This window comes from Aptenodytes patagonicus, chromosome 2 (assembly GCF_965638725.1).
Source record: "Aptenodytes patagonicus chromosome 2, bAptPat1.pri.cur, whole genome shotgun sequence".
Lineage (NCBI taxonomy): Eukaryota > Metazoa > Chordata > Aves > Sphenisciformes > Spheniscidae > Aptenodytes > Aptenodytes patagonicus.
In genome coordinates, this window is record NC_134950.1 from 143965991 (window position 1) to 143982058 (window position 16068).

General features: G+C 40.9%; 1 protein-coding gene across 8 annotated transcripts in view; it reads right to left on the bottom strand.

Moving 5' to 3' along the window:
* Nucleotides 1–752: 752 nt before the first annotated feature.
* Nucleotides 753–16068, bottom strand: part of DYNC1I1 (dynein cytoplasmic 1 intermediate chain 1) — a 196629-nt gene continuing 181313 nt past the window's right edge. For all 8 annotated transcript variants that reach the window (XM_076331469.1, XM_076331466.1, XM_076331474.1 and 5 more), the window contains one exon: nucleotides 753–1718. In XM_076331469.1, the coding sequence (XP_076187584.1) occupies nucleotides 1608–1718 (111 nt within the window). In that variant the 3' untranslated portion in view covers nucleotides 753–1607. The remainder of the gene's footprint in view (nucleotides 1719–16068) is intronic.

The window sequence follows — 16068 nt, forward strand, 5'->3', positions numbered from 1 at the left end:
CCCAGTGGTTCTGGGTTCGACCATAGCTCTGAAGAGCATTACATGATATATTCCTGAACACGACTGTCCAAAAACACGACGCGGTTCCCTGCAAACTTACGTACAAAATCTTTGTTGCTGTCTGACGTTCAATGTTTCTCGCTGTAACGGTTCACCTGCCTCCCCAGGTGAGTGTGAACCCGGGTCTCAGAGTCGTGCTCTGGCTGAACATAATGTTGTGATGTGAACGTAACGAGCGGCCTCACCACCAAGGTTAGCATTCACCAACGCCCCTCTGGGCCACAGCACTCAACGAGATCAGTCCGCACCCTATTTCTTTGCTCAAGCCACGAGAGTTTGTCATAAAGGAGAATATTCCCTTGTCCCCTATCCCAACCTGTCTCTCAAGATAGTTTGAGGAGGCCTTGTCTTTCCTATTCCTTTTCTTTTAGTGCATATGGCAGCGTGGTCTGCTCCGCGTGTGCATGTGTGTGCAAGTAGGCATGCACAGCTAGGGATGGAGGGGAAAAAAAAAATAAATCAAGCCCAGAATCTGACATGGATTAGTGTCTGCCCATGTAAAATTAGTAGCAGGATCCGATGCATGCAAGTCCATTACTGGCCAGTCCCCGTAGCCGAAGGTACCTATTTACATAGCAGCTGCATGAGCATTCTGCGAGTCAGGGCAGTCACATTTTCCCCGTGCCTCGCCAGTGACCGGTAATGAACACGCTGAGCACTGCTGGCAAGGAAAGATTAACCACACTGTGACAGAACGGGCTCGATACATTTTATTGGCAATACTAGTGTCATACTCGGGAACCACAACCCTTTGTCAGACTGTTAGTGTTAACTTGCATGACAAGTATCAGTGACCAACTGTATTTGAAATATAGTTAAAGTGCCTAGAAATAATAGGCATCTTAACAAAAAAAAGAAAGGAAACATTCTACCCACTCAAGCCAACCTTTATAGATCCTACATCTTAAGCACAACTGATGTACTGTAATTGTTATGTGGACTTTAATGTAACCTCTACAGCAGCACACAGACAATGCAGTTCTCTCATTATGCACATGCTTTAGGATCGTTTATTTTAATGCTTTCAAATAAATATGTTCCATGCAGCACACTGCAATAAATAAGGAGCAGCAACTTTCGTATAGTACATCCATTCATAATGTAAGTCACCATGTGAAACACCACATCTAAAGTCTTTGGCCCAGTCCCATACAGTGAAGCACACCACATCTGCACATAATCATATCTGGCTTCATATGGATTTAATAGGACTATGCCAGAAGGGCAATGTGAGCACAAGTTTAACCAGGGGTTCCTAGCTATTAAATACAGCTACTAAGTAGTTAAAAGGCAACAACTAAACCCATAAAGGGTTGATTTGTCTTTTCTTTCTTACTTTTCAGACAGAAATATAAAGTATGAAAATGCTCTGGATATTTTCAGCCTTGTGTAAAGCAGCGTGATTAATATGGAATGCTTTGAGCAATACTGGCACGTACACTGGCATCAAAAGCCACAGCAAGACTGACTCTGACACTGAACACCGGCGTACTCAGCGGGGGAAAGCTGCTGTTCTGGCGACGGCGGGCGCTGCTCCTTCTCTTCCTCTAGGCCGATAGCTCCACCGCCCCTTCCTCTTCGCTGTCTGCTCGGTTGGCGCGGATTTCCACCAGGGTCCGAGCGAAGCGGGTCCATTCATCGTTGTGCGGAACAGCCAGCTGGGGGAGAAACCGACAGGGAATTATCTCTCTGGCCCAAAATCGAGGCATGTCCTTTGAGGAGAGCTCCTATCGCAACCAGTGCGGTTGTGCACGGTGAAGGACCGAGGCATGGGCCTCACCAACCCGCTGTGGGTTGGTTACGCTGTAAAGTGCTGCCGAGTTCCCAGGACACGTCTGGCAGCTTCCTATTCAGCACCAGCTAGAAGGAGCTTTTACAGTCAGTGGCAGAGAAAAAAGCTGTTATCTGCTTGATTTTAAGGAAAAGTGTCTTGCTGGAGTGTTGTTGCAAAATCTACCCCTTGGTTAAAATACTTCAGATTTTCCAAACTAAGGCGAGGCCTTGATCTCTACACGTATGCCTAACTTTACACACGTGAGCTGGCCATTTGAAGTCAGCGAGGCTGTGCCCAAGTGTAATTGTTTGCAGGACCGAGGTCAATGTGCGCAAGGTAACAGAGCTTTTACAACACTGTATTGAAACTATTTTCCTGAAGTTCATTCAAGCTCTTAATAGTAAAATAAATATATTGTGTTATTTTAGTTACCCTCCTCTATGTTAAGGAATTCACAATTACAAGAAATGCATTATAATGGAAATGTTATACCAACTGGATACTGCATTACTGGTCTGATTTTTTTACTTCATCATGCAAGATCCATTTCCGTTTAATACCATTGATGTTTCTAATGAAGAGCTCTTGAACGTTAGGCTTCAAGAGGGATGTGTAATCTAAATAGCTAAACTTCCAGACAAAACGCTTTAGTGCTATGGCAAAATAATACTGCAGTCATTTCCAGCTGGATCCAACACTGCAATTTCTGAAAGATAATGCAAGCTGGGATTGAGATAATTAAAAAAAAAAAAAAAAAAGGCAAGCAGTTTTCTCAAACTTTGTTTTCATTAACTCAAATTCCAGAGAACAGCAACAAGCATCCAGCTGAACCATGCACATTTTTACTGCCCTCTTGAAGCCCTGTGATCTTGTCCTGAATGTAATATGAAAAAATAACTCTTTCAAAATACTATGCAGTGCTTGGTACTGAAGAAGGTGACTGTTTGGAAACTACGGGGCATACAAAAAACTGCTGTCCACCTCAGCAAATGGATGCCTTTAGACTAAAGAATGAGTATGACCTTAGCTAATCCAGTTCGTTGCACCCAATATTCAATCTGACTCACTTCTTTTAAAACACCACCAAAAATGCCGTGCAGATGGCTGGCTACCTATGTCCATTTGGCACTAGCAGATTATAGGTGCACATGAGGCTGTGTGGTACACTGTACTGGAATACAGTCAAATTATTCTCCTCTCCTTACATCCCAACAGCGATACATGTAACTGGAGACTAAGAAAAGGATCTATGACATGAATTAGCAAGCCCAGCTGGGAAAGAGCTTGTGTATACGCCCAACGTTAACCACGTGTGAAAGCTCCGTGTTAATCATATGGACAGGAATTTGCAATACTGGATCTAAGTATCTCCTCCGTATCTCACTGGCGCCGATGAGTTTTTCAACTATTTTGTATCTAGCTTTGCCTCTACATCCAATACTTTTGGGAAAAACATAGCGTGTGTTTTAAAGCTTCCCATGTATAGTACATGTATCAGTGACTCAGCTACATTATGAAGGGCTGGTGTACAACAAGTATGGGGTTTTGCCTGTTGAAACACCGAATATAGTACAGTTCAGCATTTATTGAGGCTACAGACTGAGAAATGCAATCTGTGTGAAAGCCATCTCGGCCCTCAGTAATAGGTGTCACTGCACTCTCTGGGTTTTCCCGTCTTTGTCTTCCAGTTTTTGCATTTTTCTCCGTTACTCTTCCCAGGAACGGAGACCAGAGTTGCAGGAGTAAATCATTTGAGACAACTGTCTCTCACGCTCACACGCACAGATGTGGATCTGTGTTATGGTCTTTATTTCAAAGACAGCTCTGTTCTTTCAAAAACCTTCAGCGGAAGGAAATGTAATACCAGAATGGAGGTCAGTGCACCAACACACAAGTACCCGTAGCACAGCTTTGGTCACAGCCACACACCTATAGAAGCTACTGTATAAGTTAAGGGACAGTGCAGAGATCCTTCTATCATAGATGCAACCAAAAAACAGCTGTATAGCAATTTCCCCGTTACTATTGCTTGTGTCCTAAAAGATTTTATTTCTTGTGATGTATACGGCACTATCATTTATCAAACTCTTGAATGAAAACATGAAATGAATCTCACTTATTTCAAGTAGTAAAATCATTAAAGTGGAACAATATCCTAGGCAAAGGGCTTATTAAATTTAATAAAGCCTTATTTCTCCTTGTCTTTTAAAGTCCTAAACAGCATTACATTGTATTAAATGGCTGAAGAAGACAGTATGTCATTCTAAAGAAAAAAATGAAATATATTTATGACATTGAGTTCATTTAATTTCCTTTAACTCCACAGCATGGCCACAGACAAATAAAATCAAAGTCCAGCCTATTAAAACAACTTGGTATCTCAACCTTGAAGAGTCTCCCCACAAATGTATGCATTACATGCATTACTGTTAGCTGACGGTGTTAGCAAGACCTGGGCCGTTTTTAATGACTCAGTTCACAAAACAATTGATGATTGAAGTGAATACCTTTAGCACAGAGATGAAAACATTCAGTGCCCACACACAATCTAATTACTTAGAACTTGGTCTTATTTTACCTTATTTAATCTCACGCACTGCATCATGCTTTCAACGAGGGGCCAATCCTGCTAATAGACTGTTAGTAGAATAAACCTCTCTAATATAAATTCCTCAGGGATGTGGAGGGAAACCTTGGCAATAATGAAGTCAAAGGAAAAATTGACTTTTATTCCCCCCCCACTTCTTTCTGTGGAGGCCCTAATACCAAACCACAATAGTTACACAGCGAAAGACCACAAATAAAAACAAAAGCATCCATGAACTCCAATTCAAATTCTTGTCTGAATTAATGCTCCCCTTCCAGTCATTTCCCATTCAAGTTCCTTCAGCCGTGCACACCGACACCCACAAGTGTCGGAGGCCTGGGCCTATCTGTGGAACCTCCCTTTCAGCTTCTCTGCACAAGTTTTTTCTGTAAATACCAGGGCAGGGGTGGAAGAAACGAGGAGATACTTCATAGAGGAAGGGCAGAGGATTAGAGCTACCTGGGTGTTCCTCACTCCGTTTGGTGTTTTGCCATTTTTCTGTCCACTTCCAGTTACTACAGAGCAGCACGTGTTAAGTCCCAGCAGTCATGATGTCGACGCAGGATAGAAATGTTCACCAAAGCGTAATAACTTAATATAATAACTTACATTAACATTTGGGTCAGAAAGTTATTTGAATGAACTGACACTAAGGTATGGAGCAGAACAAGAAAATAAATGCTATTAAGTGTTCTCCTTTGATCCCTTCACAATGGAAGGTAAGCGCTACCTGCACCTAATTAATTGACTGAATTACTCACGCTGCTTTTACTTAAATACCATGGTACATTTAGGTTCCATCAGATAATAATTCTAATGAGGAAGACCAGTATTATCAAAGCAAGGTGGTGACTTTAGCCAAACTCTGTCTGTTAAGCTGTTGGAAGAGGGGTACTTTTGTCTTCTGTCTGGCTTTTAAAATACCAAAAGAGTTCAGGCTGCAAGCCTACCGACCTGCAAGGGTGACTACAAGTTTACGCATCCAAATAAACCTGCTGCTGCTTGTGAATTTACACATGCTCAGCTGGTTACAGTGAGAATTTAGTGTAGGAAAACATCTTCTCAAGATGTTAGGATGGTGACCCATTTTAATTGGGTGAAGATATTTTAACTCAGGACAATTAGGGTCTCTCATTTCTCAAAAAAAAAAAAAAAAAATCAAAGTTTTCTTTATATCACTATCAACTTTTTAGATCTTCTCCCCCAATTCACTTTCATAAAATATTCTTTCAAAAGCACTCAATATCTATGAGTATCTGTGCTTCCTATGTGCTCAATAACATAACAAATAACAAAGACATGTAATATACTAAATACTAGACACATTTAAGATTTTATCATTTAAACTAGTTCACAAACTGTTTTTCTTGCTGATATTGAAAAACTGATTTACGTGATGCAAGCTCTCAGAATTAATTTTTCCACCACCTCCATTACTATGATTTTAGATAAGCAGATTTGGGATAAGAAAAGATAACCCCCCAGCACAGTCCTCCTGGCTGAACGGTGCAGCACAAATAACATGGCTGGAAAAGGAAAGCCTCCCTCGGCAGCACCTCCCAGCCAGCAGTCTTCAGACCCCCATGCAAAGTGAGCTCAGCTGAGCCCCCAGATTGAGACTGGCTTCATGCTGCACCCGAGGGCTGGTATGCAGCAGCCACGATTAATACTAAGCACCCGAGAGGTGGATTGGTGCTTTCAGCAAGCCCAGGGGCGGCCTCCAGATAGTAACACTAAATAGATTTCTGCCTATTCCTGCGAGGCGTTAGAGTTATCAGTTTATCTTATTATAGATAGATAACATTATACCTATGTGGATCTTTCCCAGCCTGCGCTTCCCCAGTCCACCATACGTACACATACCAAGGGAAGGCAACTCTTGACTGGACAGAACAGAATACAAAGGGCCTAGAAAGTGAGATGATGGGATGCAACAGCAGAAGGATTGTAAATTAGGAGCTGAGATCTCCCCGTCCTCTTGTTCTTCTCCTTCCCGCCTGCTAGCGGTGGCTGAATCCTGGCCAGCTAGAAGCCCTTTGTCTCTAGTATCATTCTCACCCTCTGCTTTTTGGGTGGTAATGTGTTGAGCTGTGCTTTCAAGACTGGAGAGGATCTGAACAACATCTCGATTTGGAAAGAAGGGATTTGTCTAGCTGGGCCCCATAGGTCAACCACCGTAGGTCCCCCCAGTTCATTTTTCAGAGTCATGGGGTTACAGCAGACTTTGAAGCAACAAGGCTTGTAAAGTTTAAAGGTAAGATTGTTCCAACTTGTGCCTATTCTCCACTGTAGATAAAGGATAAAATGACCAGACCCAAGGGAAATGACCGCCAGGATCTTCCTGACAAGCACCTGGCTTTGCCTTGCTGATGTGTCACAATTCTATGTGATTTATGCAGTGCACGACAAAACTTTATCTCATGGTGCCACCACAGAGCCCTTGGATTTGTGAACCTTCCGAAGCTTCTCTGTGTTTCCTGGGTGATCACTCTAGCCAAGCACTTCACTTACCTGTTAGCTTTCCAGCCCTGAAGCACAAACACGTGCCCCCCTCGACGCTAGTACTGACGAAGGAGATGGTTTATGTGCATCTGGTAAGAGAGTAACAGCCCTCTCCTCCTGAGGCTTGCCAGGCCAGCTAGTCACAGGTAGCAGCATGAATGTGAGTTTCACCAGGAACAGCCTCCTCCATCTTCTTGTCAAGGCAGAGATTTCCTCTGTGTGCAGAGCTTCCAATCCATGCAGCAGAGATCTTACAAACACAAGCTGTATTTCCCGTGTTTTCCCAGAAACTGCGCTATTAGCAACTTCACTGAACACTACTACTCTTAAAACTGTAAGACAGAACTCAGGAAAAGGAGATGCTCTGACCAGACAACTCTCAATGCTTCCATTTGTGTCAGCTAGTGCTGGCCTCCCCAAGCAAGCAGAAAAGCAACAAAAAAAAAAGTGCCTGAAGACACAAATCAACATAAATTTCTTTTCATTTTCAGATCATTTAACACCTTCTAGTAACATTTGCTCTTTTAAGTCAGGTCTATTAAAAAAAAAAAAGAAAAAGGAATGATTTTGAGACAAAAAACCCCAACTTTGAATATGCCTTTTAAAGGAATCTATCCAGAAGGTTGAAATAAGATATTACAACATATTTCAAGATTTTCGTATATTCCCCTCCTATCCTTTTTTATGGCTGAGAGTGTTTCAGCTCAATTTGCCCAAATCTCTGTATAGTTTCAGTTTCCCTGAAAAACCACTTTCCAGCAAATGAATTATTCATTGAGGATATTTCACTTTATTCCTGGCTCCTCGCCTTCCCTGGAGCCTGTAAATCTTTGGGATGGGAGCGGACAAACTCTTCCTGCCTTCATCCCTCCATGCTCTTGTCCAGCACAGCTCTCCTCTGAGGGCTGGGGACTCTCCCGAGAAGGAGATAAAATGCAGTTTCAGCCTCCACTTTGGAGGAACCAGTGTCCCACAGGCTCAAAGGGAGCACAGTCATCCGTGTTCAACCTATTGCGTTTCCTTTTAATGAGTGTTCCTCATGGGTCAATATACCTGCCACTGAGACACTGGTTCATACCTGCAGCACTGATCACTGGTGAAAGTATCGTGCAATCCCAGTCACCAGGTTAATAATCACATTTTTTTTTCACCTTCACCTAGAGTTCAGACGCCTCAAAGCAAAAATAGCCGTGGGAAGAACTTCCTCAGCATTGCCTCTGACTGAGGGGTTGTTCTGAAGGGGCGAATTTTTCCAACCAGAACGGTCTATAATCGCTTCTAACACACACGTCCCGTGGACACAGGTGTAAAAGGAGAATCTGAAAATGAACCGTTACACCACAACTTGGAACGATCTGCCAAAGTATGTGGTCTGCAGCCAGCCCGCGCAACCGTAGTGCCACACACTGTTTTCAATTAGACGTTTGCAGACGAGCCTGCATGGTGGTCCAAGATACACTCTAAGGGTGACAGCAGTTCCCGAGACAAAAATCTGCGACCCATTCAAACACATTTCGTAGAAGTACAATGCTTTCTTATTTTTTATATAGAAAACGTTGTTCTGATCTAAGTTGATGGGTTTCTATAGCTAGTCACCATGCTCCTAGAGATCAGAAAACTTCTGATTAACACACATCTTTTATTAGTTGCATTTGGGTTTGCTGCTGTTTGGAGGCAAAGGCTGATTTTATTGTAGGCAATCCTGTTTACTTGTCTCTGCTTCAACACAGCCCTATTTGCAAAAAAATCTCATATCCAGCAGGGAAAAAAAAACCTATATGAAAATTAATGTTCCTCTCATCTCTAAAATACTCTGTTGCTATTATAACTTTTGAGAAGGGCAAGTTAAACACTCTTTCAAGAGATAGCTAATTAAAGCTTAGAAAATATTCAGATTAATTTGAGTTTGTGGAAAACAGCAAGTCTGGTAAACTAACTTTAACGATGAAAATCTCAGACTTCACACTAAGTTATTTGTGTATGGGGTTTATCACCATTTTTATATTCTTTCAATTTAATAGCATCATCAAATAAACATAGCTTCAGGCGAATATAATTTTAGCTATTTTCTCTAAGCAGAATTTTTGTCAACCTATATTGTCCATATCACCCGCTAAAATTAAGTGCCATATTGAAAAGAAATCTGCTGCAAGTACTTTGTGCAATGGATTAACATCTGAATGCAGTTATGACATTGTAGGTAAAAAGATTTTTAACAATGATAAAATATAACTACTTCAGCTTGATGTTTTCTAAAAAGTAGAACAGACAATCGGTCTAATTTTCTGGGCAAAAGAGAACACTTGCAGAATGAGGATCGTAATACTTACAAATGAAAAACAAGAATTACAGTTCCGCTTTAAGCAATTGATCCTATCTTCTGGAGTTCAACAGATGTTTTATCACTATCATTGAGGTGAAAACAGATATGTCAATGTAAATATTAAATATCTTGATAGGCACACATAGAGCAGGCAGGCACGCACCTATTCTGGCCCTGGTCTTGCCCCCCAGAATCAATTACAGACCGCCTTTGATATTTTTCTCAACCTATATGGATTTTTTTTTCCTGAAAAAGCCTATATTTTTCTAGGCAACACCCTATGCCACACACATGGATGGAAACAAAGTGGGAGGTAATATGCAACGAAATGGCCACCAAAGTAACCAAGGGCACCCTTTTCACATAACTATAGTACCACTGTATTTAACTCTTGGGAGAGCCGAGCATCACTGTTAACAATGGATGAAACCACTGGCAGGAACTCAAACCCCACATACTGCATGCAGATGATTTTAATAAGATACAGTGTTTAGACCACAAAGGATACACTCCAGAGTAGCTCTATATATATTTGTTTACTTAATTGAAGGGGTGGAATACCATAGGCAGCCTGCATTTATTCTATGCACAGCAGTCAGTCTAGTGTCACAGACACAGTATATACCACCCTTCTATGAAGTTAATTACTTAGCCCTCATCTAGATTAATGTCTGTTGTGATTTATTTCTTTGCAATTCGCCAGCAGGGTCTGATTTAACTAGTGCTGCCATAGTAAAAAGAAGACAAAATATTAACTTATATGACAAAAAAAAGCTTAATCTCAAACAGAAACTGAATCCATTTTCAGCAAACTTCGACTTTTTCTCCTAAGGAGAACAGTAGCTGCTGAATTGTTACACAGTTGATGGTAAATTATGTTTTGAATACCAAGCAAACAATGATGTTATTTTAATAATTTATATGTAATGTGCAAAGATACACTGTATAAAAGGCCTACATAGGAACTCAAGCATTTGAATGCCCATTAATTCTTTTCTAAACTTAGTCCTCTTTGTCTGCAGCAGTCATCTCGATGCCGGTCTAACAGGAGAACAGATTAAAATGTAGTCCATAAATTATACATACATGACACACAAATGCATGTTAACAGAACATTAAGACTGCAGACTGTAACACTTCAAAGATAGGAAATGTCAGAGTTAAGACTAACTCCCTCAATTTGAGCATGTTACTCATTTTGCGTTATGATACTGTCTTTAATCTTTAAAAAAAAAAAAAAGTAAGAAACAACAAAACCTGTGCTGGAAGCAAACACCAATTATGGAAAACTTCAGCCTGAAGGATTAAAACTTGATAGGACATATGGAAAAGAAACCAAGGAAGTGGAAAGTATCCTTAATTGTAGACAACGCTACAGTTCTACCTATAATATCAGAGTTGGCTCAGGCTCTCCTGAATTAACCAGAAAGAATTACGTCCAACCTATCAGAGTATGCTTCCCTCAATTAACGTATCAATATGCTGCACTTGATATCGACTACAGAGGATAAAATATTGAGTAATCACCAGTCATCTTGAAAGAGATGACTGAAAGTTGAAATTTAGATTACTTTTGTTTCCTTAGATCAACTCTTATTTTTAAAATACAAATGTTAAACTATAAGCTTATAGCCTGTTCTTAAGGCACACCAGAGTGCTTTCACCAGTCACGTTATGGGGATCCTCTCCTATGGATCTCCTCGAGTGATACTTTCAATGGCAGAGACTATTGGCCTGTTTAAGTCCTTGGAAACAAGAGATTTAACATAATTAATCAGCTACGGGAGCAGAAAGAGCATCTGCCATGCTTCAGAAAAGCTTCCAATTTTGCTTCAAAAGAGGTGGTGCCCTAAGCTGCAAAGTTCTTGCAGTTCCTACCTTTCCACCACTTCTGTAATGCCATCAATTTACAGGTTGATTAAGAAAAACAGTGAGGCATGCTGCCTGCCATTCATCTCCCATGGGGATCTCAGTCCTGCTTTGATTGCAATTTCTCAAAGTCATTGAAAACTCCTGTAATTTTCTGCATGAGTTTCAGGACATTTAATGTTTGGAGCTAAGAGATCAGGAGAATTCCTCTCTACCAAATTATGTTATCAGTTCTCATCATTGCACTAGAAAGCCTAAAAACACCAAATGGATCAAAACTAGAAGATAAGGAGCCTCCAACCTATTGTTCTTTCCAATATCTACATTTTTTTTACTGACAACTACATTGATTGGAAGAACTGTCCCATCATTTTTACTTGAAATACTAGAGCTTCTGCCTATGCGGTAGCTGCGCTGGCAAAGGTGCCTCCCTGAAAGTTCAGCTGAGTGAAGGACTATTGCCTCAGGGAAGAAATAAATCATGGTGTCTTCAGCTCAGCTTGCTTCCTTTCCAAACCAAGTCGGCCATATCCACGCCATGATTCATGCCAGGAAATCTGGCAGAACAGGAACTGTAAAGGACTTTCGCCATGGCTTTCTGCCTCCCAGTTGGCTAACGGACTCTCACCAAAAGTAGCTTATGAACTGCTCAAAGATTCTGGTTTGCAGGAGAGTTGCTGCCTTCCCTGAGATTTTGCACGCATGCCATTATCTGCAAAAGCTCATCCATGAAATAGCAGGGGGGTTTGTTTTGTTGTTTTGTTTTTGGTTTTTTTTCTCATTTCAGACATAGACTTTTCCATCACTCTAGGCACTGGAGGATACATTTCACATTTAAATTAAACACTGAATATGGAATTTTAGCCGCCAAATAGGATGTATTAAGGGCCAGAGTTATCCTCAGTTGATATTTGAGGTTTAACCGTTACTTTCCAAGTCACGAATTAAATCTTTTTTTATGTTCAAAATACAGACCATTTTGCAAACCGTAAAAAAAGATTGAAAACATAGTTAAGGATTCTCAAAATGAAAACCGCTACTGGATGTGACAGGTTGAAACCACAGAAGCATCATGAAGAAAATTAATTATACAAAGCAGCTCTTGTTTCAGAAGTCTTTTAACACCACAATGATAACACATGAATTTCAATGAAATTTGCAAATTGCTGCACACAAACTGAGCTTAAACTAAATTTTGCATTTGGTACTTTACCCCGTCTGCACTCTCTGTTCCTTAAAGCTATCAACATTTTTCAGTAACACTTCTTTTTATCAGAAAGGGCGTACAAACTTTCAGAGAAAATATCACCCAACAGACTAACTAGATATTTAAAATACATACTCTGTGACACTATTAACATGCGTTGACTTCAGCTCTGTCCCCTACCGGCGTTCCAGGATGCAGGGTCAGGATGGGGCAGACTCAAGCACTCACTCAGTTTCCACTGCCTCACCTACAACTACCATGGAAAGCCTGGACCCAGATTAGCTTTTCCACTAAGCCTCTTGAAAGGTTTTCAGAAGCAGTAACTGAGGAGCTAGTAGTGAAGCCACCGATAGTGCCAATGCGCTAAACATACAGTGGACGGACTGGTATGTCCAATCTGGAGCCTGCCTTCCTCCTTTCTCTCTTGCCCTTTACAGTGTTTCCCAGCTCAGCAGGAAAATACCGTCAGGAAGATTGTCACATACAGCTCTCCCTTCTCCCCCTCCCGCAGGCTTTACTGTGCAGAAAGGGAATGATCTCTTACAGCTTCTCTTCTGCCACTCTCATCACTTCGTTATCTGAGTGCCTTCTAATAGTGCATTAAGCTACATGATTAACTCCTGTCACATGTGGCTTGTTCTCTCTGATCCTCTCTGCAGGGGGAGGATCTGGGCCTTTGCAAGGGGAAAGGAAACATACGTCTGCTTTAGAAGTAGTGTGCAAATGAATAAAAAGGACTAGAGTCAGATTTTTGTTGGTTGGTTGACTGGTTTTCTTAAGCTTTTTATTTCATATGATGATGAGTTGAGGAATTCTTATAAGAGATATTTGTATCATATTGGAAACTCATGTCTTTTTACCCCATGAAATTCTCTGGGGAGCTAGTAAGCTATCTCTGGAGAACTACTGAAATATTTCATCATAAGCAACTGGAAGGTAAGGATAAAGAATCAATTGAATTTTTAGGATGACTATTTAACACCCCCCCCCCTTCCCGTCTGTTTTCACTAATGCCCATTTAATTCTACTGTCTAATCAACAAATGAGAGAAAGGGTATCTTAATTAAAAATCTGGTACTTCTCCCTTTAGTTTTAACAAGTAATATACCAGTAGTAAAATGAAAGTGGAATTTCATGTTCATTTATATATATATATATATATAGCGAAACAGAGGAAACGGTGTTGTTACCAAGAACAGGCATACATCATGGCATAGGCAGGAGAGTGACCCTGTATGCCAGGTGCGACCCACTGCTGTATCACACACAAGCACATCACAAAATCCTGTTGACAGGCTCCACTTCGAGAGGCTGTTTGTCCCACTGGCCCTACCCGCTCTGGAACTTCAGCCTCCTGCTAGTTAAAAATATTCTTCTAATTTTTGACTTAAATGAATATGTGGCCAGCTTGCAGCCACATGTGCTGGTGGCAGCACGTCCTCAGCTTCACTAGTTCTCCCACTCTGGCCCCAAGCACTCCTATCTCTGCACGTACATGAATCATCTATATTGCCACCAGGCTCAGACTTCCTTGGCTAGTCACATCAAGTTCTTCAGCCTCTTTCTACAGGCTACTCTCCTCTCCCAGTAGCCCAGATCCACATCTCTCCCTGATACGTTTCAAGTGTTCTTTTAAAAAATACACATTTTTAAACAAGAGGGGGAATGATTTTGAGGTCATCTTTCAAATAACATCAGTTTTATGAAGCTGCTTTGTAAGTCAGAAGGCCATGACAAAGGTGACTGAGAAGGGCAGAGAGGCAGTGATGCCACATGACGTGCAGGAGGTGGCAGGGAAAGGGAAGCGTAAGGCACTAGACTGGCACTGGAGATAAACAGCTCCAACCCTCAGCAACCAGCCTTGGGTAAGTCAAATTAGTTAAATCATGGCTCAGTTTTCCCTCTTGAAAAGTACTTCCCTAATAAAGATTGTTATTAGGAATACAAGCCTCCACTCCAGCTTATTTAAGTACCAAAACAGACTGAAAGAACAAGGTAACTCATATCCTTTCCCATTTCTTATCAGACTAGTATGACCGTACCGACAAGCACACAGCCATGAATAGGAGTGTATAGGGGTACTCACAGGCATAAACGTATGCATTTCTATGTCTGGATGTAGCCAAGCCTCGTTTTAAACTGTAAAAGTATATAAATGCTTGGTTTTAACTTACCAACATAACAACATTGTTTTTCTACAGGAGAATAAACCAGTGCTTACATAAAGACCTCAAAGCATTCACAGTAACCTAAAGTAATGAATATTGTAATGAGAAACACAAGTATTTAGGGTGATAATGACTGGACTTTGCTCTACTTAGATCGGCTCACCCCCTATGGAGGCTACCAAAGCTTAAAGATTTTATCACCCTAGTAATCAGCAATGGGTAATGGCCTTCATAAAACACAGTAATTAAATTGACTGATTTCAAACTAGTGCATTTTTTTCATTAGGGAGTTCTTATTTAACCTACTTCAAAAATCCCTTTGTGAATACTGGCTATATCAGTCAAAATTCAAATGACAAGGGATGAAGAGCTTGTTCTGTTCAATATTTCAGATATTATTCAAGTAAAAAGCTGGAGTTCCTAGTATGCTGTCATCTTTTTTTTTTTTTTTGGTCATCTCTAAGAGCTTCCAGTTTTAAAAGTCTCTCAAGACTGAACATTATAAAACTGGGGGCGGAGGGGAAGCAAATCAAAACCTTAGCTCTTTACATTTTCCAACAACTCTTAAGAGATTCTGCTTTGTTAAAACATGCTTTTAAAATTCTCCGAGGCCAGCGTTCCAACCTCCCTAGCAAAAATATCAATGGTGAAATTGAGGCACTGCCTCACAATCCATTTAATTATCCTTTGTGCCTGGATTGTGCATGTTGTTGTAACTACTGTATCTTACTTGATCTTTGAATGCTTTTGAATAAAACTTGGTTGTAAGCACAACCCCTTATTATTGCTCAAATTTGCCTTCACGATATGTTGTAAGCCATTTACCTGTGTTCCAAGAATACTTGTAACTCAACACAGATTTTAAAAGAAAATATTTTACGGCGAGTCTCAACTCTGCTTTTGTGGCAAAAACATTTCCTAACTCAATATATGCTCTACAGCAGCTTTATGATTGCAAAAGTAAACCTACTGGAAAATCTACCTGGATAACTACATGACACAAAACCTAGTTTCATATTTCTCTCTCTGGGCTACAGCAGTTTTTAACTGCATGAAAGAGATGCTGGATATGTTTTCCGTATGAAATCTATAGTGAAACACAGGGATCTCAAGATAGGAGTACAAAGTACCAACCCTTCTGCCCTCTACCCAGAAAAATAAGTGACTCAATAGCCATGCCGAAATGTGAGAGTTGGTCAGAAATACGCATTTCTCTCTGTCTAGAACCCTAAGAATCTCAGAGCAGCTGTTAAAGGCTGCTGAAATCGAAGGAAATTATTTTATAGGCACCAGTGAGATATTCCTTACTGTACCACTTCATCCACATATTTCTGGCTGGCAGTTGCCAGCTCCTCCCTCACTGGTCATGTACTTGAAAATGAGATACGGGATTAACACCCATCATGGAGCAAATGGGGAAGTACACAAACAACCTAACGCAGCAGCCCTAAAAGGGCTTAAGGAGATACTAACCCTGAAACCTAACAAAGTCACATAAACATCAATCTGATTCTGATTTCACTGCAAGGAAACGAGGACAGAGGTAATAACTGTGTAAAGAATCCCAGGTACCTGCTT